At 43.3% G+C, this 24,219-nt stretch overlaps 2 protein-coding genes across 2 annotated transcripts; both read right to left on the bottom strand.

The window, feature by feature from the left end:
• Positions 1 to 4,098: 4,098 nt before the first annotated feature.
• LOC129339214 (olfactory receptor 6B1-like) lies at positions 4,099 to 9,679 on the bottom strand. Its single transcript, XM_054993812.1, has 2 exons — positions 9,668 to 9,679; positions 4,099 to 5,043 (listed from the first exon to the last, which is right to left on the bottom strand). The coding sequence occupies exons 1-2, from the start codon at positions 9,677 to 9,679 to the stop codon at positions 4,099 to 4,101; spliced, it is 957 nt and encodes a 318-aa protein (XP_054849787.1).
• A 9,889-nt stretch (positions 9,680 to 19,568) lies between these two features.
• Positions 19,569 to 23,476, bottom strand: LOC129339213 (olfactory receptor 6B1-like). Its single transcript, XM_054993811.1, has 2 exons — positions 22,564 to 23,476; positions 19,569 to 19,669 (listed from the first exon to the last, which is right to left on the bottom strand). The coding sequence occupies exons 1-2, from the start codon at positions 23,474 to 23,476 to the stop codon at positions 19,569 to 19,571; spliced, it is 1,014 nt and encodes a 337-aa protein (XP_054849786.1).
• Positions 23,477 to 24,219: the final 743 nt, after the last annotated feature.

Genomic DNA, 24,219 nt, shown 5'->3' with positions numbered 1-24,219 from the left:
CAGTTATAGGCAGTGAAACACAGTTATCTGAAGGAATAAGCCAGACTCACAAAAGCTCATATCAAATAAGTTACTGGATTGTATATTATTATACAAAGAAACAAACTGTCATTGGCGATGTTCAAACGCCTCAATTTATAACACTTTGGCCAATACCCTTTATGCCTAATGATAGGATTAAAATGTTTGTCATGATCCCTTCAAAAGGGATGCCAAAAGGATCATAATGACCTGGGGGGGGGGGGAGGGTTAGTATCGTGACGGAAAATTGCAGCAGGGGAGTTCTGCTTCCCACATAGGCTAACAGTTTTCAGCATTTGCGCTCTACAATGCACCCTATAGCCCAACACTTCCCTCCATTGGAAGAACTGTCCATTTAGTCTTACTCTTGGCTTCCTGACGTTTAACCAGTTTTTAATCCATAAGAGGACCTGTCTTGTTATCCCATCACTGCTAAGCTTTCCCAGGATTCTTTGTTGAAGAATTTGTCAAAAGCCTTTGAAAATTCAAATATATCTGCATACTTTCACTTTCTCAATAAATTGTTGAAAAATGACTTCCCTTTTCAGAAGCTATGTTGATATTGTACAAATTGTTTTAATGGCACACCAAAGTATGAGATCCTTTATTTAGAACTGTTTTTACCTCATCGTTCCTCCAAAGAATTCAGGACAAAGTGTATGGTGGAGTCCACCATTCTTTTCTTACAAGTAGGTTTTGTTCAGAGAGAGAATGACTGGCCCAATGTCAGGGGTATTGACAACCACCGTGCACCAGCACCCCCTGCAAGATTCTTATGACACTGAATAACCCATCTAGCCCAGCTCTGAGGACCACAGGGTAACCAGGGGCTTCAGAAATCTGTCCCCCTAGTGCTCTTGCCACAAAGTTAAACATCAGATTGTGCACCTGAAAAGCAAGATATGGGCTCAACAGCACTTTAAACAACAACAAGATGCCCAGGATATGAGTTTGTCTCTCAAAAGCTCATAGCTTGGAAATATTCTTGGTCCTTAAGGTGCTTTTGGACTTGTAACTTGCTCTTTGACTACAGACCAACATGGCTACCGATCTGCACCTGAAAAAAATATGAAATAGGAAGTGGAACGTTGATTTGGGTTTATTTTTGCTCAGGGCGAAGCTACAAGTGACGAATGACACTTGAACGGCAAGTGTATATCTCCCTGTTCACTTGCGCTCAACTCAATCCACTTGCCGTTCAAGTGTCATTCGTCACTTGTAGCTTGGCCCACAGTCCACTGAAGAAGCAGAAATGGAGAAAATACACATGACCTGCTAAATATCATTAAAAACAGTCCCACATCACAAAGTGTATAGACTTATATACTTATATTTATATATTTACATATAATCTACTAATATTTATATGCATGGGATTGTTTGTTTATGTTTCTCAGGTAACATTGTATTCATTTATGGTTGGGATTATGACATCCAACTCATTTAAAAAACAAAACAAAACTGCAAATAGAAACCTTCACAGCAAAGAAAGACAGTGTGTACAGTAGTGCCCATTTTCTATTTGAATTTTTTTTTAATTGCAATGAAACATTACCAATTGAAATCCATGAAAGGTATGTACATCAAAGATGTATGTATTAATTTTTGCTCTGGGTTTCAGAGACGGCATGTTTTTCATTAACCTGAAGTTTCTGGATCCTCTTTACCAGTTGGGGGGGTCCCCCCAAAAATTCTCCCACCAGAGGCAGCAGGATCATAGTGAAAGGGAGGGAGGAAGAGGAAGCTGTCCTTGCCAAACAGCTGTTAGTTGGCATCTCTGATTTGAATTTCTATTATTAAAGACACTAGAAGCCCTATCTAACTGCTGATGCAAACAGCTGATAGCTGGGTGGACACAGGCCAGGTCTACAAGCCATTTGAAATAATGGGGCTATAACTGTCACTCAGAATATTCAATCAGGCAGCCCATTCTGTGACAAAATTTTATCACTTCCTTTTCCAGCATGTGCAAATGAGGTTATAGTGGTTGCCAGTGGAGTACCGTATTAGATGACCTATAAGGCCCTGTGCAGACTGGGACCAGCGTATCTATGGGGCTGTCTCTCACCATATATTCCCCAGAGGACACTCTGATCAGGGGACAAACAGCTGTTGGTGGTCCCTGGCCCCAAGGAGGTCCGCCTAGCCTCAACTAGAGCCAGACCCTTTTTGAGTCCTGGCTCACACCTGGTGGAACACTCTGTCTGCTGAAATCAGGGCCCAGTAGGACCTACTATCCTTCCACCAGGCCTGCAAGACAAGAGTTGTTCCACCAGGCACATGGATGAGTCTGGGCCTCCGCCAGCCTGAAAAAACAGGGTGGATGTATAAAATCTTAACCCTCCCTGTGAAGGCTGTCCACCATCCTGTTTTAAATGTGTATGGATTTTTATTGTATTTTAATATGTTGTTTTAATTGTATTTTGTATTTTAATATGCTGTTATCCACCCTGGGAGGGCGGAATAGAAATTTGAAAGAAAGAAAGAAAGAAAGAAAGAAAGAAAGAAAGAAAGAAAGAAAGAAAGAAAGAAAGAAAGAAAGAAAGAATCAAGCAAGCAAACAAGCAAGCAAACAAGCAAGCAAGCAAACAAACATCTTCCAAATATTTTATTATTTTGTTAATTATGCTCCCATCAAATAAAAATACTGGGAAAATCAATATGTGTTTATTTCTGTTTATTGCAAATTATACTCTAGGAACTCAAAATTATTATTCTGTAAAGAAGAGGGAATCATCTCTTCTTCTTCCTCGCCATCCATCCCCTCTGTTTTCACATACACCTCTGGTCATTTCTCAATTAGAGAAGTCGCCCTTGTGGTACTGTAAGCCATCGTTTCGGGGGTCATTCAACTTAGTGATGCAAACAATGGGTGTTGTTAGCTCACCTTCTGCTTCCTCCTGAATACTGACAGCAGCACAGGAAAAGACAAGTGGTGGCCTGACACCAATTAGCTTTGAGGATGAAGGGTCTGAGCAAAGTGGCCCCTGAGGTGTTGATGGAGTGGCTGAGGCTTTATTTTTCTTACTTCTGACCACCAATGCCCTGCTAGAACAATGACCCACTGGAAAATTTTCCTACAAGTTAAATGGCCAGTCAGACCTGGCTCAAACTACTGCTGAACTGAAGAGGAGACCACCATCAGATACCTGTTCAAGCCTGATTCCCTTTTGGCACTTTTGTGGCATGGGGGAAGCAAATATGATTAAAATGGGAGGGGTGGGGTAGGTTTTATTCTCATCTCTTTTTTCTCCTGCACGAACAGTTAAATTGATACAGTGTTTCTCCCCCTCCAATGCTGGAGATTGGAGGGTACATGGTTAAAATCTCCCCCCCCTTCCCGGCACTGTTTTCTCAACCTGAAATGGCCCTTAGAGATACACAGGATTCCAGGAGGTGAACATATGTCTATGTGTTTGGCCCACAAGGCAAATATCAATTATACAGACCTATTTCATGTAGGGGAAATTGTCCCTAGAAAGGTAAACCTCTATCTCCCCTGTGTTGTGCTCTTGATCTAAACTGGGGCTCTACACACTTGATTTGAAAAGAAAGGCCCTAGGGAAGCTTCAGACAGAGAACTCTCAGAGTGTCATGCCGTCTGGACCTTAGTCTACTTTTTGAAGTCATCACTTTTCTAATGCTCTCCACATTCTAATTACTTAAATAAAACAAGTATATGGAGGAATCACAAAATAACCATGTTTCAAAATATTACTATTTCAATATTTTTAATGTAGGCCAATTGCAATGTTTTCTGGTAACCTGAATACTAGGGGAAGGAGTGACATTTAGTTTACAAAATTAAACTAGCTATAGTAACATATCTATGACTATGCTCAAGAAAAACTAACACAATTAAAATGGATAACACCCATTTCACTCCCTAAATATGTGCAAGCTATGTTGTACATAGCATGGAATATTATTTCATACTGAGCAAAGTTAGCTGTGTTGTACATTTAAACTGTCTGAGAAATCTGGATCTTTGTAATACTGCCATACACATTTCCATAATATCCGAAAACATAGCATCTTTGCTGCTTGCAACTTAGATCTAATAGAACTCTTATAATACTAGCCCATTTGTCTTGAAGAAGGCACAGTAATAGTTTTCCTGAGGGCAGCCTTGAATTCCTTATTCCTCATGCAATATATGACTGGATTAAGAAGGGGTGTTAGGATTGTGTAGGCAACACACACCAGCTTGTTGGCATTAACAGAGGTGAGAGCCCTTGGTCGGACATAGATAAAAATGGTGGCAGCAAAGAAAATGGTGACTACCAAAAGATGTGAGGCACAAGTGGAAAAGGCCTTTTGCTTTCCTTTGGCCGATGGGATGTGCAGGACAGTAGAGATAATACAGATATAAGAAGTAATTGTCACTGAAAGTGGGCCAATGATAATGAGCACGGCTAGCAGGAAGTCAATGAGTTCAGCCAATGACAAATCAGTGCAAGCCAGGTTGAGAAGTGGGGAGATATCACAGAAGAAATGGTTGATGATGTTGGGTCCACAGTAGCTCAAACGTGAAATAAAGAGGATCTTCCCTGCGGCTACAGAAAAACCACTCAGCCATGAACCAGCTGCTAAGCGAATAACAAGGTCCTGATTCATTATGGCAGAATAACGCAAGGGACTACAGATGGCAACATAGCGGTCATAAGCCATAACTGATAGGAGAACACACTCAGTGCATGCCAGAGCCACGAAGAAGTAGAGCTGAGCCATGCAACCTGTGAAGGAAATATCTATCTTTTGTGTCACAAAGCCTGAAAGCATCTTGGGTACAGTGACTGAGATATACCAGATCTCCAGGAAAGAAAGATTACCCAGGAATATATACATAGGTTTATGAAGCTTGATGTTCCCCCAGATTAGTACAATGACGATCAGATTTTCCATCACTGTTAGGGTGTAGGCAGCTAGAAAAACTGTGAAGAGAGAGAGCTGCAATTTTAGACTTCCAGGAAAACCCACCAGAATGAATTTAGTTACTTGAGTCCAGTTTGCCAGTTGCATCTCAGGTAACTTGTTGATATTGCAGAACTGAAAAGAATATTCAAAGAAAAAATGTTGTGAATTCTATCCATATTGACTGTTCAAGTCAAGCAAAATTAATGTCAAGTAAGTGAATATAAGTGCAGAAGCCAAGATTTCATAATTTCTCACCTTTTTCAAAGGGAAAGAATCATATACATTGGGCCTACATGGAAAGGTGATTGGGTAAGCATGTGAGCCAGCACACAATTAACAAGTTCCAAAAATTTCATCATCCAATTCATGTGGCAGATTGGAGTTCCAAATTACCATGCTTGTTTCTGAAGTGGAACACTTTAGGAATCCTAGTAGTTCTGTTTTTGTCTAGAACATTTTGCAGCTTACTACAGCTTTCATGGTTCACATATTTTCCCCATCCATCCAGCCACCCATCTAGCCATCTCTCCAGGGCTTCATTTGTTTATATTCTAAACACCATGTGGAGAAATGTAGCACACTATTGCCAAATATGCAAGATTTGGGTCCCATAGCACGTTAAAGATCAACTAGATTTCCACAGTATGAACTTTCCGATTTCCCTTTGTTAAGTATCTGATGAAGAGACCTCTGACTTTTGAAAGCTCATAGAAATCTAGGGGTTTTTTTTAAGCTAATCTTTTCTACTACAGACTAACATGGCTTCCCACATAAAACTATTGCTAAATGTTTGACATAATCTTCCTAGTATGGACAAGGTGGTCAAAAGAAGTGCCAGAACTGAATTCCTTTATGTTCTAGCTGAAAAAGCCTCCCTCTTTCCATCCATCCTCTGTCTTTCTGTCATTCAAATAATCTTGATATTATTTGCAGTTTTATGAATGCACATATAACCTTGCATTAATTAATAAAACACTACAAAAGCAATACTGATTTTATTACATCAAACGTTAACAAGGCTGTTTTGTATGAAATTTTATACGTGCGTGGGAGCACATATCTGCATCTTTAAAATGAAAAGCATCTTGATGCAATCATATGTCTGATGACATAATTTACATCTGCTTTCTACAATGTTTTATTATTATTCAAAATCTTTATATTCCTAGTACAAATTACAAGGGAGGATATGTTAAGAGTTTACCTTGCTGGTATGGTTTGTCTTCTTTATACCCCTTTCAGAAATAACTTTAAGTCTTTAAGAATGAATGCCATTCTGAACTTCTAACCTACCATTCTGGGGTGGAGGGAAGAAGGGGAAGATTATGATTCTTCACACTTTGATCTCCTACTCTTGCTCATGAGGCAGTATGAGTTGCTATTGTTTTGTAGATAGCAATTCATTTGTTAAGGGGAATGTACACATGGACCAAGAATTCTCATATATTGCTTCTAACCTCTTATTGGGTGCTGTAGGGAAACTGGATATGGCAGGATGTTTAGGCTGGTGGACTCTGACCATCTTGTTGCCCTAACAGATGCTTGAGTTTGCCAAGGTCATCTTGACAGAGTTACAGGCTGATCCACAGGTCAATAACTGAAACCAAGAGGAAAATATAACAACAACTTGATATAAAATAGGTAATAGTGCATATGGAAGAATGAGAGAGAGAAAAAGGTGGGAAAGCAAAACTGGGAAAAAAATTATCAAGGAAAACATAGTATGTTTAAGGAAAACTAGGAAAGGAATAATACAAGGCACATACAGTTAGAAACCATGGGGAAAATGTCCAGTGTTGGAAAGAAGCAATTGTTCAAAGTTAGAAAAGACTAAAGGAGAATGAATGACATTAATTGACTCTGGTGACCAGTGTGTTAAACTATGACTTGCGAGATGTGACTTCAAATCTGAGTTCAGCCATGAAATTCAGTAGAAGACATTGGGCCAGTGAATGTCTTTCAACCTAATTTTCCCTGTGAAGGTAAAACAGAGGAGGAAAATGGGATTCGAAAATGTGACAGAGGAATGTGAGTGCAGAAATAGAAATTATTTGAGGGTGGTGGGTGAATTGACAACCAGGCTTGTGTTGAAAAAAAAAAGAACAGCTAACTCTCTAGGAAATAGTTTGGATAAAATCAATGAAAGAAAATAATAACAATAGTATGAAAAAGATGCATATTCACATTCCATCCTCAAAACAACATAAAATGCCAACCTACTGACTGAAAAGCAAACGAATGCTTCAAGTTCAGTTACCTGGCACTAATATTAGTTCAATAAAAACTAGCCTAAGTGGGCAAAAAACAAATAACCTTAGGGGGAGATCTCATTAATATATATAAAATATATATTAAATATATTTGAAAATATATGATGATTAATGAAATAGTGAAAATACCAAAACAATATGATATGAGTATAAGAAAGCATTGTAAAAACATTGGGAGACAAAAACAGGCAGGAGAAATATTTAAATAAAGCATGAGCAAAATTATTTCAATAGCCCCCCAAAGGCAGAAATAGAGAGGAAAGACTGTCGGGGGGGGGGGTTGAGGGGTTTTTTTGACAGAAAACAAGACATTAATAACAGTATTAAAAGAAATGTAGTAAATATAAAATAGAAGGGACAGGAGCAGTTTTGAAAACAGACAGAGGGAAAAAATGAAATGTGTTTTCAACAAAAGTAAAGAAAGGGAGCTGACAGTATGGGCCAAGCTACAAGTGACGAATGACACTTGCCTGGCAAGTGAACAAACTCGTGTGTATTCCTCCCTGTTCACTTGATCAAGTGGAGAGCAAGTGAATGGCAAGTGAACAGGGAGGAATACACGGGAGTCTGTTCACTTGCCAGGCAAGTGTCATTCGTCACTTGTAGCATGACCCTATGTGAGGCTGTTAATTAGAAACAAGATTTTTTTTAAAAAAGTGGGGAAGTGCCAAAGGTAAAGAAACAGAAGTTGTGCAAGGTACATATAACACACTTTAGTGGAATGGAATAGTGAAAGCATTATATAAGAAAGATTGGTATAGAAAAGAGAATTTTAAACATGAGTAGGTGTATGTTTATTGATCCAAAATAAGAAACAAAAAAGGCAGAATTCCTTCAGAGTGCCAAACGCATGATCAGTTTTGACGTCTGTAATTCATACATATATGTCAGTATTGCACAGCAAAAAAAAAATCAGTTGTGAAAAGGTAACAGAGGAAAGGTCATTGTCCAAGCTTTTTACAAAATCTCTTAACTGGGGGAACATCCCGTTTCACTGAGCTCACTGGAAAATGCTCACCAGTAAAAAAGCACATTTTCTTTTGTAGAAGCTGATTTAAAAATTCTATCTAAATATGGAGTGTCCTATTTTCATATTCTGAGAACAGGGTATCATAAAATAACAGATTCTCAAATATAGTGGATACAATATTAAAAATAATGTAACATTCTATGTAATGTGTATAGTAAAGAGGAGAATGTAATAGGAACAGTAAGATGTAAATAATGTAACCATTAAGTTTTTTTAAATGGGTATGCAATTGCTATATCTAAGTATAAAAGCACTTAGAATATTGCCTATCACTAAAGCATCTAGATCAAATCATCCACATACCCTTCCCCAGGTATGTACAGTGATCTGACTTTCTAAATTGACCAAAAGAAAATCCCCCCCCCATCCATTAAAAAAAAAATTCTTACAAGAATTTAATATATTCTAGGAGGCATAGAATTTTGGGAGTTATTGAATTAAAAGGGCATGGAAGCTTCTGTTCTAAAGAATATTTTTATCAGACCCATTCCCCTCCAATTAAAAAATGTAAAAGGAATAGAACTGTAAAGAATAAAATAAGCATTGCTTCAAAGCAGAGATTGTTTATCAAGGACACAAACACAGTAATAGCAAATAATAATGGGGGGAGGGGTAGAGAGAAGAAAAAAAAATCATAAAATGTGGGACAAGTACAGAAAAAGGAATCAGTAAATAATATGATAATCTATGTTAACAATGTTTTGTGATAGGATACTTACTTATGGAGGTGATGAAACAACAGAAACTTGTTCACTTCCAATAGTGAAAAGTGACAAAGTACAGCTATGAAAACAAAGAAAAATAGGAGAAATTATGTATGCCAGAGATGTAGAATGACACAATTCCTCTGGATGAAGAACATTGCTAAAGGTGGATGTCTGTGTTTGAGAGCAGCAGAGACTGATATATATGGCTGTGAATCACACCTTTGCTTTCAAAGATGTGTCACATCTTTCCTTCTATTGGCTTACATCTGCTGTAACAAACTTCTGCTTCCACCACAGAATGTATTGAGAATAATGCTGCCAAATGAACCAAAATATATTGAAATGAATGGGAATTGTTCCCCTTTTGCTCTCAGTGGGTGTGCAGTGCAACTGTACAATGGGCAAAAAAGAAAGACATATATCAAAGCAAAATGTAAAACAACAAACAGCAGGGGAACTCAAATTGGGAATCCTGGCCATGAGATCCATAGTGTAATACCATGCCAAGCTACTCTAATTAAAATACCGCGATAAAAATCAATTAGCATAGACTGGAGTTACTCTGAACAGGATTGCACAGCTAGTCATTTAATTTTCTAACAGTGCAATCCTAAGTAGATCCAGAGGAGTTAGCCGTGTTAGTCTGTGGCTGCTAAATAGTAAAGAGTCCAGTGGCACCAAGACTAACCAACTTTATTGTAGCATAAGCTTTCAAGAACCACAGCTCTCTTCATCAGATGCAGATGATTTCAATGGGTTAGACTAGAGTAAGTCTGTTTAGGATTGCACTGAAAGTCCCTGTGACCCCCAAAGAGATTTGGTGTCCACCTCATTTAGAACTCTCTAGTGCAGTTGGTCAGAAATTTATGTTACAGTGCATTTACCCTACAGTTTTCTAATGAGGTTTCACTTGGCCATAAGTCTGTGCTCTGACCAGCCTCAGCACGAACCATTCTGTCTATTGAACAAAGAACACATTGTTTTTGTGTTGACCAGCACATCATGGCCATCCATTCCTGTATCTTCTCTGTTACAACCTCCAACATGGCTAGTAATGACTCAGACATGGCTGTACTCTGACAGGCAGCCAGCTCAGATAGCATCTAAGGGTCCCAGGAACATACAGGCTTATGCTCATGTGTTAATAATACCATTTTGTGAGCCAACAATGCATTCTGTATAATTGTTTAAAATGCTTCTATGAACATTGGTGTCTTTGATAATTATGCTCCCTCCTCGTATTTTGGACTTGGCTGACAAAAATGAAAATAAAAATGGTGCGTCTGCATAAAAGAGACCTGGTAAGCAGAGACTTTATCTATATTGAGCAGCTTTTGGCTGCTGGAATATATCAACCATGTCTTCCATGCTAGGAGGAAATAAATGTTTTCTCCTCATATCTTCATGGAAGACAAAGGGAAATACGGCCCTCCCAGCCAGCAGCCAAAGGCTGTTGCGGATGGGGGCCACGTTTGCAGCTTTGGAGGGAGAAAGTGGCTGCTCTCCTCCTTGCCTGAGTGCGGGATTTTGGGGGGGCAGAGCCAAGCCTTTGCAAGGGGGCTCCGCCTCCTCAGCCCTGCAGTTTGCTTCACTTGCTCAGCCCACCCACACTCGTCAGTGCAGGAGAGCCGGTCGCTGGTTGTCAGGGCCAGGTAGGATTTTTTTCTCCTTTCCCCTTATTGGCGATGAGGAGGGGAGTTTTTCACCTGTCTTGCACTGTGTACTGGGTTGGGGTAGCCCTTACTGGTGGAGCTGTAAATAGGTGGTCATTTGGCAGGATAGAGTTGGGGAAAAGGGAGCGGGCCGGAGAGCACCCTTGGCATATCCCCACTAAGGGGATTGGAGTCTGTCTGATTGGGTGGTGGGTTTCATGGCGACCAGCTGAGAGGGCAGACTGCTGCTAGGACCCCCCTGTAAATGTCCTTCATTTGGGCTGTATGACGGAGTGGTCGGAACTTCAAGGGGGGAACCATTTGCCTGGCCGGCTGGGTTGCAGCCATGCATATGGATGGCTTGCACCCAGGGCAAGAGGGCTTGCCCACACAGGTCAGGGCGGCAGTCCTGGCGTGGACACCGGGCCTAACCTGTACCGCAGTTAGATCCCTTGCTGTATTTACAGTTTGTTAATTGTTTTAAATAAAGTGGCCCTTTAAATACCCAAAGGCCTTGTGTCTGCCTCTTTATTCCTGACCGGGGGGGGGGGGCAGTGTTTCTGCTTTTGTCTGGTGTCTTGCTTATGGGTGATTCACAAACTTATCTATTATAATGTATCTGATGCATACTCTAAGGAGTTCTGAAGACCATACATATTTATTCTATCCTCCACGTTGTCCTCAGAACAACCCTGTGAGACAGGTTAGGTTGGGAGAGTCTGGCCCATTGTCACCCATTGAGCTTCATAGGTGAATAGGGATATGAAGAAAGGACTCCCTAGCAGATATGGGCATGAACCCAAAAAAATAACGAACCAGCGGATCGTGGTTCGGTGCCAATGATGATCTGGAGTTCGCGAACAGCAATGAACATCTCCTGTTGCCAAACCGGTTCGTGGTTCGTGGTTCAGGAAGGGGCGGAACGTGCCTCTGGGCACTTAAGAGACAGCCCATATTCACAGCGAGGGTGTAGCAGACTCTCCTACAGCCATTTGGACAAGTTTGGACAACAGTGCAAAACGGTTCTTGGAGTTCTATCATCTCCAATCCAAGTCCCCCAGGAAACTCCCACTCGATACAATTAGAGCCACCAGTTGACGTAGGCCCAGTGTACAGAAGGTGGGTTCAGATGGCGGTTGCTGGGTCTGGCAGGCATGGGGATGTGCCAGGAGCTGCCTCCCCTTTAGGGGGTGGGAGTCTGGCCGTTCACCGGCAGAACCCTCATGTCCCCACCCACCAAGCCAAAGAGGAGAGTGCTGGTATTCCCAGCAAGGGAAAGAACGGTGGGTAGTGCTTGTGGCTGCCGGGCCTGGCTGACAGCCACCTCCTCTGCGAAGGCCTGAGAAGGCAAGGACATCAAGGTTGTTGGCTGGACTGGATAGATAAGACTCTTCACTCCCATGGGTATGAGCAGCCTGGATGACACCTGGACCTAGAGGGACGAAAACTGGAAAACTACTGATTATAACACAACATGGCACTAGTCTGGCTGGAGATTTAACATCCTGACATTCTGCTCCCCTTAAGACCCCCCTTCACCCTGCAGCCCCTGCCTTTTCAAGGTATTTCTTGTGAAATTTAGCAATCAGTTTTGGGGCATTTACATGGGAGACTTCCACCCACTCTCTAAACCCCTCCTCAAAGTCTTTCCACCTCACTAGGTAAAATATCTTGTTGTGCTTCCATTTTGAGTCCAAAATCTCTTCTACTTCATAATGTATTTGGCCATCCACGAGGGAAGGATGAGGCACTGCTTTCTCAGGATGCCAGTCATCTGAGGGAGGTGCTTTCTTGAGGAGACTGACATGAAAGGTAGAGTGGACCTGACAAAGATTCTTAGGCAGTTCTAATTCCACAATTACGTCATTGATTACTCTTTTTATGGGAAAAGGTCCTAGATACTTCAGCTGTAATTTCTTACTGGGTTGTTCTGTTTTGAAGTTCTGGGTGGAAACATATACTTTGTCTCTGGGATGCAATTCCCATTGCTCCACACGATGGCAATTGGTATACTTTTTATAGTCTGCTTTAGCTTTGTGTAAAGTTTTTTGGATTACAGTCCATTGCTCAGTGAGAGAGATCTACCATTCTCCTAGATCTCCGAATGTTTTAGATTCTGGGTTGGTTTCAAAGGGGAAGGCTACACCTTCATAACCATGCACAATCATGAAAGGAGATTCTCCAGTAGAGCTGTGGACTGAGTTGTTATAAACACATTTGGCAAAATGAAGAAATTGGGTACAATTATCCTGTAGGAAATTAATATAGCATCTGAGAAACTGTTCTAATATTTGATTAATTCTTTCCAATTGTTTGTCACTCTTGGGATGGTAGGTGGAGCTTAATCCTTGTTCAATTCCCACTACTTGTAGGAGCTCCCTCCAGAAGTTGGCAACAAATTGTACTCCCCGATCCGATATCACCTTGGAAGGAAAAGAACGCAGTCCGAATCGAATCGAATACCTTTATTGGCATACCAGGACATACATATGCACAGTCAGCGAGAAGACGACAACAACAACAACAAGAGAATGCAGTCTTACAATGTGCTTCATAAATAAACTAGAGAGTTTCTTGGCCATAAGCACTGTTGTGCAGGGGACAAAATGGGCTTGTTTGGAAAATAGGTCTACCACCACTAAGATACATGTGCAACCTTTCGAGGGGGGTAGATCAGTGATGAAGTCCATCAAAATGACTTATCAGGGCCAAGAGGGGGTTTCCAGTGGTTGCAGTAGTCTGGGGGGTTTCCCCCTCCTTGGTTTTGCCATTATACAAGTAGGGCAGGAAGCCACATATTGGGAGACATCTTTTCTTATACCGGGCCACCAGAATTGCCTTTGTACTAAATGAAGGGTTTTTAAATACCCGAAATGGCCGGCAGTTTTGGCATCATAAATTGCTGCAAAACCTCCTTTCTCAGGCTAGCCGGGATGTAGAGTTTGTTTTCTTTAAACCACTCTCCAGCTGCCTCTTGTGTAAGCTTTTCTGTGGGCACTTCCTCCCCCTCCTTCTCCACCTCGCTTTTCACTTTTCCTCTCCACTCCTCGAGGCTTTCCGGCTTTCTCGTTTGTTCTTTGGTTGCCTGGCTGCAGGTAGTTACTACGCCTCCTAATTGGTTAGGAGAGAAGAAAGTATCAATAGTCTCCTCCCTCCTGCTCTGATGTTGGGGCATGTGCGAAAGAGCGTCTGCAAGGAAGTTCGATTTGCCGGGCAGGAAATTTAAAGTGAAATCAAACTTTGAAAAGAATTTTGGCCAACATAGTTGTTTGGCATTAAGGTGCAGAGGAGTGTGCAATGCTTCTCGGTTTTTATGATCCGTCCACACTTGGAAGGGGTGATGAGCCCTCTCTAGCCAGTGATGCCAATTCATGAGGGCCACTTTAACTGCAAACACTTCCTTTTCCCACACACTCCAATTCCTTTCTGCCTCCATGAATTTTCTAGACGGATAAGCACACAGTCGCATTTTGTTATCTCCCCCTTTTGCATTAGGACCCCTCCAATGGCTGAGTCACTGGCATCTCCTTGCACAATGAAGGCGTTGTTCTTATCAGGGTGTTGTAAGACCGGCTCTGAAGTAAATCGGATTTTCAGTTTTTCAAACACTAGCTGGCATTCTGTCCCCCAATCTAATCTGGCCACTGGCTTGGTGGCTTGGTCTCTCTTCCCTTTCTTTTTTAGCAGGTACGTTAAAGGGAGAGCAATTTGGGCAAAACCTTCTATGAATGACCAGTAGAAAATTGCAAAGCCCAGGAAGGATTGTAATTGCTTCCGCACTGAGGGCGCTTGCCATTCCTGCACTGCTTTAACTTTAGCAGGATCCATTCTTAGCCCTTGCCCAGAGATACGGTAACCCAAGTAATCCAATTCTTTCTTATGGAAATCACATTTGGACAATTTGATTGTCCGTTTGTGGTGCATGAGGGTTGCTAGCACTTTTCAGACCAATTTCACATGAGATTTTTTATCTTCTCAATGAATTAGCACTTCATCAAGGTAAATGACTACCCCTTTATAAAGAAATTCATGCAAAACTTCATTGATGACCATCATGTAAACCGATGGGGCACCTTTTAAGCTGAAAGGCATTATGAGATATTCATATTGGCCTAAGGGGCTGTTGAACACAGTTTTCCATTCATCCCCTTCCCTTATTCTCACATGGAAATATGCATCTTTGAGATCTAATTTCAAAAAGATCTTACCCTGCACCACCACACTGAGAAGGTCTTGAATCAACGGGATGGAATAGATGTTGGACATGGATACAGCATTAATGCCTTGGAAGTCTGTACAGAGTCTGAATTCCCCATCCCTTTTTTCACGAATAACACTGGGGCAGCATGCAGAGAGTTGGCAGGGCGAATGAAGCCTCTTTCCAAATTTTTATCTATAAACTTCCTAAGCTCTTGTCTTTTGGCTGGGCTCATAGAATATAATTTTCCCTTTGGGAGTTTCTCGCCTGGGATTAGTTCAATGGCACAGTCTGTGTTGCAGTGGGGAGGTAGCTCATCCTCTTCACTCAAGGCTTGGGCCATATCTTGGTATTCTGGTGGAATTAAATTTAATTCTGTAGTGAGGAGGGCAACTTCCCCACTAGTTGGGCCTCCCTCACCCTATTCGGGTCTCCAACAATGCTGTTGGCAGTTGTCCCGGTCAAATATTATCATCCCCAGTTAATATAGGGGTGGTGATCCCAAAGCCATCTACTACCTAATATAAGTGGGTATTTGGCCACTTGGCTGTCAATGTAGGGGCAGCTTTCCCAGTGTTTGCCCATGCCGGTAGGCATTACCTCCTTTTCTAGTACAGCTGGGTTTATGTTAGAGCCGTCCATCTGTTAGAATATAATAGGAGGTTCCAGGGTGTGGGTTTCCAACCCTAAACTATTCACCAGCCCCGGAGCAATGATGTCCCTTGAGCACCCAGAGTCTATTAAGGCTTGCACCCGCACATGAGTTCCCCTTTTTGGATTAACTAAGGTAACTTGAATGAATAGTATGGCTCCTCTTTCTCTCACTTCCTTCGGGGTGGGCTCCTTTTTGATCTGCCATGGAGGCCTCCTCACGACAAATCCTCCTCGCTTCCTGATGGCACAGCGGAGACACCAGTCTCCTGGGCCTGGACCTCCAACTCAGCTAAGACATCCTTGGCTTCTCTCCTCACCTCGCTTACCCTCTACTTCTTCTGACCCAGAGCGCTGGAATTGGCGTAGTCGTGGGAACAGAGGGGTTCTGCGCTCGAAGAGGGTACTGTGCGACAAAATGTCCTCCACTATCACATTGCAAACACAGCCCTTGTCTCCATCACGTCTCCCTTGCCCCTCTCCTGTTGGTTGCGCTGCGGCCTCTTCCTTGGGGTTGGGGGGGATGTCAAGACCCTGTGACCTGTTGTTGCTCCACTAGACGGACTACCTGGGTGCGGTTTTCCACTTCACATGCCAGTTGGATCCAGCCTAGAAGTGTTGGAGGATCATCCTGCATCAGCGCCTGATCCAAGAGTTAGGGATTCTTTCCATTCCGGAATAGTTCAATTTTCACTCCCTCCTCATACTGCAGGGACTTCGCGGCTAATTGACCAAATTTAGCCGCATACTCTCTCACTGTCTGTGACCCTTGCTGGATGGTCCGGAGTTCAATACAGGCCCGTTCACTTTCCAGTGGGTCTTCGTACTGGGCTCTCAATGCTGCAATGAAGACCTGCACACTTCTATGTTCTGGGGGCCCCATATAGTAGAGGGTTACATACCACTCTGCCGCTATCCCCTCCAGGTGGGCCACTAAGTGGGCTACTCAGCTTTCTTCCATAGGGAAAAGATGTCTCCACTAATTGAAGAATTGCAAGGCTTGTACAATGAAAACTCCCAGGTAATGCGGCTCTCCATTGAACGTAGTCTGCAGCTTTATCCATCCCAGGGGTAGCTCTGTCCCCATCAGTGCTGGTGCTTCTAGAGGCTGGACTGGTTGTTGAGGTGGCATCCATGGCACCAGACACCGTGCTGGTGGTGAAGCAGGCTGATACTGTTGGAGAGGCACTCCCGCTCCTGGTGCAGGTCTCTGTGGCACCCCCCGGGGACCAGGCTGCAGTCGTGGCTGGGGTGGTGGTTGTGGCCAGAGTGGGCTCTGGAGCCAAGTCCCCGGTAGCCCTTAGAGGGCCAGCACTAGTGGCCCCACTCCTTCATATGGGGCCTGAGCCCTTGGTGGCTGCAGCCAAGGAGCAGGAAACTGAGGGTCTGGAGGCACTGGAGCAACCGTCGTGGCAGGGCCAGGTCCCTCTGGTGTGGCTGGTGCCACAGCTCCTGCCAAAACTATTGGAGCCCCTGGTGCTGGGACAGTCGGGCCTGCTGGCGGAATTGTGGGGCCTGCCGGCCCGGCAGGAACTGTGGGTGCAGGGCCTCCAGGTGCAGCAGGTGCGGTGAGGCAAGGCAGGATGGGTGCCTGTGGGGCCAGCGGTGGGATGGGAACTGGAAGGGCCAGCAGGGCAAGGAGCGGGTGTGGGGCCACTGGTGCTGGTCCTACAGGTTGCGCCGGACCGGTCTCACCGATAGGACCTTGCGAGTCTGTCACCCCTGCTGTATCTCCTAGTGCTGCACTTTCCACTCCCGCAGGCTCTTGGACCGTCAGACCTATGAGATAAATGGCTTGCGCGAGGTCTTCAAGCATCACTTCCATTTGCGTCTCCAACACCCTGTAGCGGGCCTCCTCTGGACCTCCCAGGTCTTTCTCAGCATCCCATCCAGCTTGCTGAAGCAAACTTTCCTCCCAAGCTCTCTGTGCACAATTGACCTGCTCCACCGCCTCTTCCGTATGGCCAGGGCCCGCAACCTGTGGGCCCAGTGCATCAAGAGTCCCAGAAGCAGGCAGGCCGGGCATCTCTGAAGTGCCTGTGATCCAGCCCTTGACAATGCCTGCCACTGTGAGCATCTCGTATTGCAGTACTTGGGCTTGATCTTGGAGGGTACTCCACTGCTTCTCACCCACCAGGGGGCCTGAATCACTGCCCCAGGTTCCAACCGAACCCACATCTGTGTTATCCCAGCTCATGAGCTCCATCTGGGGTGCAGTCCAATCCTGGAAACTTCCCCCCTCTCCAGGCAGGGAACACTCCACCAAGCAACCCACCTCCTCATCCCAGCGATACTAGGGAAGGGTGCTGATTCTTGCAGCTCCCACAGTGAAGGTGGATGCTTGGCCGGTTTTCCAAACCAGGCCTTCAGTTGCCCCCAAGTTTTCCAACACTGGGGCTAAACTCGAGTCAATCATGGAGCGGGAAAACTGGGGCTAAACTCGAGTCAATCATGGAGCGGGAAAACATGGTTCCACGACGTCTTTCCCTGCCATCCCGGGGTCACGGACCCCACTGTCGAGGTGTTGGCACAGATGTCAAGGGGGGCGAAGCCTTGTCCCACACTGACTTTGGGCCATGCTCCTTCCCCGCTCACTGTCACTTGTGCGGTCCCACTGTCAGGCAACACAGGTGGCCCTGCACCCTCCATTCCAGGATCAGATGGGTCTGTCGGATGAGATCTGGTATCCATCCTTCCTGGGTAAGGGGTCGGGGGAGTAGAAGGGATTCTCAAAAAAATGTTAGACTATGGAATCCCAGTTATCTCAAGTTTGTCTCCATCAGCAACAGCAGCAGAGCTGTTCCTCGTGGCCAGCAGCTGCATCACTTGGCAGCACCACACCTTCTTCCCTTCAACACTCCGTCCACCACCTCTTATACAACCTGGCACATATTCTAACCTGCAATAACCTGGCAGATAATAGTTTATCACTGATCTCTCCATTGATTTTCTCCTATCTTGAAGTATAAGGAGGCAACATCAGGGGAGACCATGGCCTCGATTCCCTGTTTATTGGTCTTACTGGAAAATTACTGGAAAATTGGTTGGGCACTGTGTGGAACAGGATTCTGGACTAACTGGACCGCTGATCTGATCCAGCAGGGCTCTCTTATGTTCTTAAGTCCTCTGCAGTGTTCACTGACAGGACTCTTATAATGTCTGGGCACTGGTCATTTGTGTAGTAGGGGATCTTCTCTATCATGTAACAGAGAAGGAGGTGCAAATATGATTGCCAGGCAGAAGTAGGGGTGTGTGTATATACACAACTGCATATACATATACACAACTGTAGCACATACTGATGTTGTCATTGCTTGTGCATTGTACTAAGGCCAAGTCTCTAAAAATTGGCTCAAATTGGCCCTGCTGAGATGTCAGAAATGCTGTCATCACATCAGAAATGATATAATCGGTAGGGGTCATATGTATGCACTTATTTCTCCATGTGCCTCCTCTGGCATGGGCCCATATCCTGAGCCTGCCTCCTCCCACTGATCAGCTGACAATCAGTGGGCAGTGGCGGGTCACCAGGAGTTAGCATGCCATCAGCAGGCAGTCAGTAAACCAAGTTGTAAATGACAACAGCACTGAATAGCTTTATGACACCTGTCATGCACCTCAATATTTTAAGCCCCACTGTGACTGACATAGGCACCTTAAAAATAGAGCTAAGCTCTTGTATCAACATATTAAGGAAGCAGCAGTGGATTACACAGGAAAGAGGACTTTAAACCTGATAGGACTGTTCAAAGTTCAGGCTGGGGCCTGGCACACTGGCAATTTGTGTCACCATGCTGACATAACTTCTGGTAAAAACTGGAGATGACATCATGAGACACTCTATGATTTACAAAAAACTCTATGATTTTACCATATATTTTTGGATAAATTCTAAAGCATCTACTACATCACTTCTAGTTTTTACTAGAAGTGATGTCAGCATGATGCCAATGTGCTCCCCTGCCCCCATTTCCACCTGCCAGCCCCTCAGAAGCTAACAAGTAAAGCAGCAGGATGCTGAGGGGTGTCCCACTATAGTTGGTCATCCCTACTTTCTTGGGACTCTCTTATATGTGAAATAGCACATATAAGATGCATATATGCTATAACAGAGCACACCTGCTATGAGTTACACCATTGTTGCTTCTTGTGTAGTCTTTGGAGTCTTAGTTGAGTCTCACTTCTGATCCAGGACCATATCAGAATACCACATTTGCCTCTCAAGTGCCCCATTCTAAGTTTCTATTCCTGAGTTAGGAACCTAAAGCAGAAGGGATGGTTTGGAGATTGATTAGAATCACCCTATCTTTTCCCCCAGGGAAGATGAGAAGTTTATCCTGAAACATACATATACCTGCTTTGACTAGCCTTTGCTCCCCTCCGCTCCCTCTCCCAGGGCCAAAGAATTATTAACAGCCTTATCCTTCCTGGGCCTCTCTTCTTGACATACAATGACAAGATATCAAGAGTCTGTCTCTTTGAAAACGTGAAAGGATCTCTCCAAATCCTACAAGAAGCCACCCAAAAGCTGGCAGTTCAAATAACGGACACATCTTCTAGTTAAAAGTTTCTGTTCCTATTTGAATTTTTCTTTGATCTCTGTGCTAATGAAAAGAAGCAACTCTTTTTAAAAACAAAACCAACAGGTCAAATGCTGAATTTTTAGGCAGAGAGGTTTTTTTTTTTAAGGTTTTTTTGAATGGGTTAACAAACAACACAATACACAATACATAGTCATTTACCCTTATGATTAAAGTATATGCCTCCATCCCTTCCCCCTCCCCCTTTTCCCTTTTTGACCTCCAACAGCACTAAAACCCCTTAATTTCTTATTGTTATCTCTAATTACTCTATAGTCCCTATTATCAAAGGTAAAGTCCATGTCCATTCTCATAGCTCATGTCACTTAGTAACTATCTAAAGTCCACAGTTGTCCTCTCACATCTCATTTATTTTCCACATAGTCCTTAAATTTCTTCCAGTCAGTTAAAAATTCATTTGGATTCTGCTCTCACAATTTCCTTGTCAATTTGTCCATTTCCGCCATTTATAACAGCTTTTGGATCCATTCCTCCACTTCTAGTATGTCTTCTTGTTTCCAGTATTGTGCATACAAAATTCTTGCAGCAACAGTCATATAGTATAACAGAGTTCTGTCCTTCATGTTAACTTTTTGCATACTCAATCCTAACAACAACATTTCCGGGCTCTTCAACAAATTACATTTCGTAATTGACAGCATTTCTCCATAAACCTTAGACCAAAACATTTTGGCCTTCTCACAGATCCCAAGACAAAGGCACACTAAGGACACGCCAAAAGACCGCTGCTGCAATCCAAAGCTTTATTCATAAATGCCGAGGGTCAAATCAAAAGGACAGGGGAGCGCCCACTCTCTCTGGCTGCTCCCGGCAGGAGATTGGCAACGGGTTTGTCTGGCTAAATTGTCCCGTTTCGCAAGGCTCACAGCTTCATCAAAAGCCACAAATAAATTATTGGTGTAAAGTGTATTTCCTTTACTGCAAAATAACCTGCTGGACAAGAATCAAGTTTCTTCTTAGTTTTAGTTAAACAAAATTTCCTCTGTTGTCCCAAAAATTTTAACTAAAACTAAGAAGAAACTTGATTCTTGTCCAGCAGGTTATTTTGCAGTAAAGGAAATACGCTTTACACCGTACTTTTGACTAGAGTTCTTCATACTGGTTCACAATATTTGTAACATGTAATGCCCCAATATATTGTCGAAGGCTTTCACGGCCGGAGAACGATGGTTGTTGTGGGTTTTCCGGGCTGTATTGCCGTGGTCTTGGCACTGTAGTTCCTGACGTTTCGCCAGCAGCTGTGGCTGGCATCCTCAGAGGTGTAGCACCAAAAGACAGAGAGACTGTGACACTGAGAGATCTCTGTCTTTTGGTGCTACACCTCTGAAGATGCCAGCCACAGCTGCTGGTGAAATGTCAGGAACTACAATGCCAAGACCACGGCAATACAGCCTGGAAAACCCACAACAACCATTCAATGCCTCATTAAAACAAACAAACAAAAACAAATCAGACTATCATTTGATATAAAAATCAAAACCATTCAATAGATTGACCTAGTTGGCCCAGCTTTTGGGAGTTCTCTATGGCTTCTCATATGTACTGTGAAGAAACATGAGCCTGAGCTTTAACGATGGCAAAGCATGAAAGATGTCTGGAAAAGGCTATGCTGGAATTCATGGGACTTGCATATACAAAAGCCATTTGGGATAGGGACTGTAGAAGGATTGCAAGACCCCAGCCATGTCAGTGGATGCTCTGCCCCCCACCCCAACCAGCTGCAGCCACCTTCTGGTTGGTGGGAGGGAAAGGTGTCCAGGAACAGGGGAGGCAAGCCAGTACGCATGCATGCAAAGCACATGTGTATGCCCACCCACCATCCAGTGATTACATCATTCCTGTTGTGACCCATAAGGGTCACATGCCAGGGCAGAGTATTTAAAAAATTGGACCAAAACAGCATTTGGGAGCCAATTTTTAATGAATTGTCCCCAGGAACAACCCATCACTTTCAAGTCACACTGGAAATGGTGTGTTCACCAGAGAATGGAGGCACACAAGTGTGCCCCCTGATTTAGGACTGGGGGGACCTGGCAACCTGGACTGTAATGAGGAGAAAAACACAACAAAGTGAAAAATAGCTGGAATCTGGGAAGAATGCTGAGTCTTCTGGCCCCACTTTTGAATGTATCATCTATTACGAAGAGATTATATGGATACAAACTGTACATGTATAGTCTGTCCTGTATCATCTATCCTTTATTTTTGCAATATATAGGCCATGAAGAAGGAGATTACAATTGTGGGCCTTATGGAGAAGACCAATCAACATATGGAGACTGGGAGAGCAGTAAATGTACACAGTTGCCCTGCCTCTTCCACAGATTAAATATTTCTACTTGTACATGAGTCAAATTGGATTTTTTAAAAAATAACCTTGCAGTCATCAGTATAGTCATTTGCAAGGTAAATTTTCACATGCAAAGTGATTTTTAATGTACCATCTCTGGATTAAAACACTTCTCAAATAATCCTTTTACAGTACTATCCCAAGTGCCTAGAGGAAGGTTTGTGTGTTGCTTTTTTGAGGGCATCCTTGAATTCCTGATTCCTTAAGCAGTAGATGATTGGATTTAGCAATGGTGTTAAAACAGTGTAGATAACAGACACTAGCTTGTTGGAATCAAAGGCACCGAGGGCCTTTGGCCGGGCATAAATAAATAGGGTGGCAGCATAGAAAATGGTGACCACTAGAAGGTGTGAGGTACAGGTGGAAAATGCCTTTTGCTTGCCTTTGGCTGATGGAATGCGGAGAACTGTGGAGATGATACAGAAGTAGGATGCAATTGTTACAGAGAGTGGGCCCAGGAGGATGAGCAAGGCCAGCAGGAAGTCAATGAGTTCAGCCAATGACATGTCCGTGCAGGTCAAGTTGAGAAGTGGAGAGACATCGCAGAAGAAGTGGTTGATGATGTTGGGTCCACAGTAGCTCAAGCGTGAGATGAAGAAGACTTTCCCCATAGCTATCAAGAAGCCACACAGCCATGAACCAGCTGCTAAGTGGTTACAGAGCTCTTGACTCATTATAGCTGGATAACGCAATGGGTTGCATATAGCAACATAGCGATCATAAGCCATAACTGCTAGAAGGACACACTCTGTACATGCTAAACCCAGGAAGAAGTAGAGCTGGGCCATGCAACCTGTGAAAGAAATATCCTTCTTCTCTGACACAAAGCCTACAAGCATCTTAGGCACTGTGACAGAGACATACCAGATCTCCAAGAACGAAAGATTACTCAGGAAGAGGTACATAGGTTTATGAAGGCTGACATTCACCCGGATTAGTATTATTATTATCACATTCTCTATTACTATCAATGTATATACAATCAAGAAAATGCTAAATAGTGTTAGCTGTAGTCTAAGGCTTCCAGGAAAGGCTAGTAGAATAAATACAGTTACTTGTGTCTGGTTTGTCCGTTGCATCCCGGATTATGTTGTTGTAGAGCTGAAATGGATATTCAAAATGGAGTTCAATATCATGCTTTCTTGCACATGAAATCTTCAGTCATATAATACACTCTGAGTACAGAATTATATTTCAGGTAAATATACTGTTAACTTGGATTTTCTTAATTGAGGCTCAAATCCAACTATTTAAAGCTTTTCCAGTCTGATATAAACACTAATAAAGTAGTTAGGCAGCAGAGTTGTTACTTATGCAGCAGTCCAGTCACAAATTGTATTAATGTAGTTTGCATTAGAGAAGATACTTTATATTATTTGTGACATGGGATTTTCATGAACTTCTGAAGGAAACTCTCAACAATATAACATATAATTAGCCAACTCATGCAATGAATCTGAAAGATCAGTTTAGCGGGGAAATGTAACAAAGGCCAGAGTGATAAGAGAGCAGGATGAGGGCTGATGAGAGCTAACATTATCAATAATAATTTGTCCAGAGAAATGGTTCTTAATCCAGAAATAGTTGGTTTAAGAGTCTGGATATCAAGGACAGTGGACTGAAAAATAATACCTGAAGCCTGGTCTCAGCTGAAGCATTCTATTGAATGGATGTAGATACTAAATACCCTATTAAAGAATCCACTGCCGGGGCCAGGGTCTCTGGTGCCCGCGGCCACTCCCGGACACATGCGCGTGCAGTGCGTGTGCACCATGGGCTGCATGATGATGTCATCACACGGTGACATCATCACACAGTGCAA

This window comes from Eublepharis macularius, chromosome 12 (genome assembly GCF_028583425.1).
Source record: "Eublepharis macularius isolate TG4126 chromosome 12, MPM_Emac_v1.0, whole genome shotgun sequence".
In the NCBI taxonomy this organism is placed as follows: domain Eukaryota; kingdom Metazoa; phylum Chordata; class Lepidosauria; order Squamata; family Eublepharidae; genus Eublepharis; species Eublepharis macularius.
This window is presented reverse-complemented; position numbering and strand designations above follow the sequence as displayed.

Coding starts and splice junctions, on each gene's coding strand:
- LOC129339213 (XM_054993811.1), bottom strand. CDS start 23,476: ATGCAACGGACAAACCAGACACAAGTAACTGTATTTATTCTACTAGCC. Junction 19,670..22,563: donor GGATGCCCTCAAAAAAGCAA/CACACAAACCTT, acceptor GAATGGGGCACT/TGAGAGGCAAATGTGGTATT.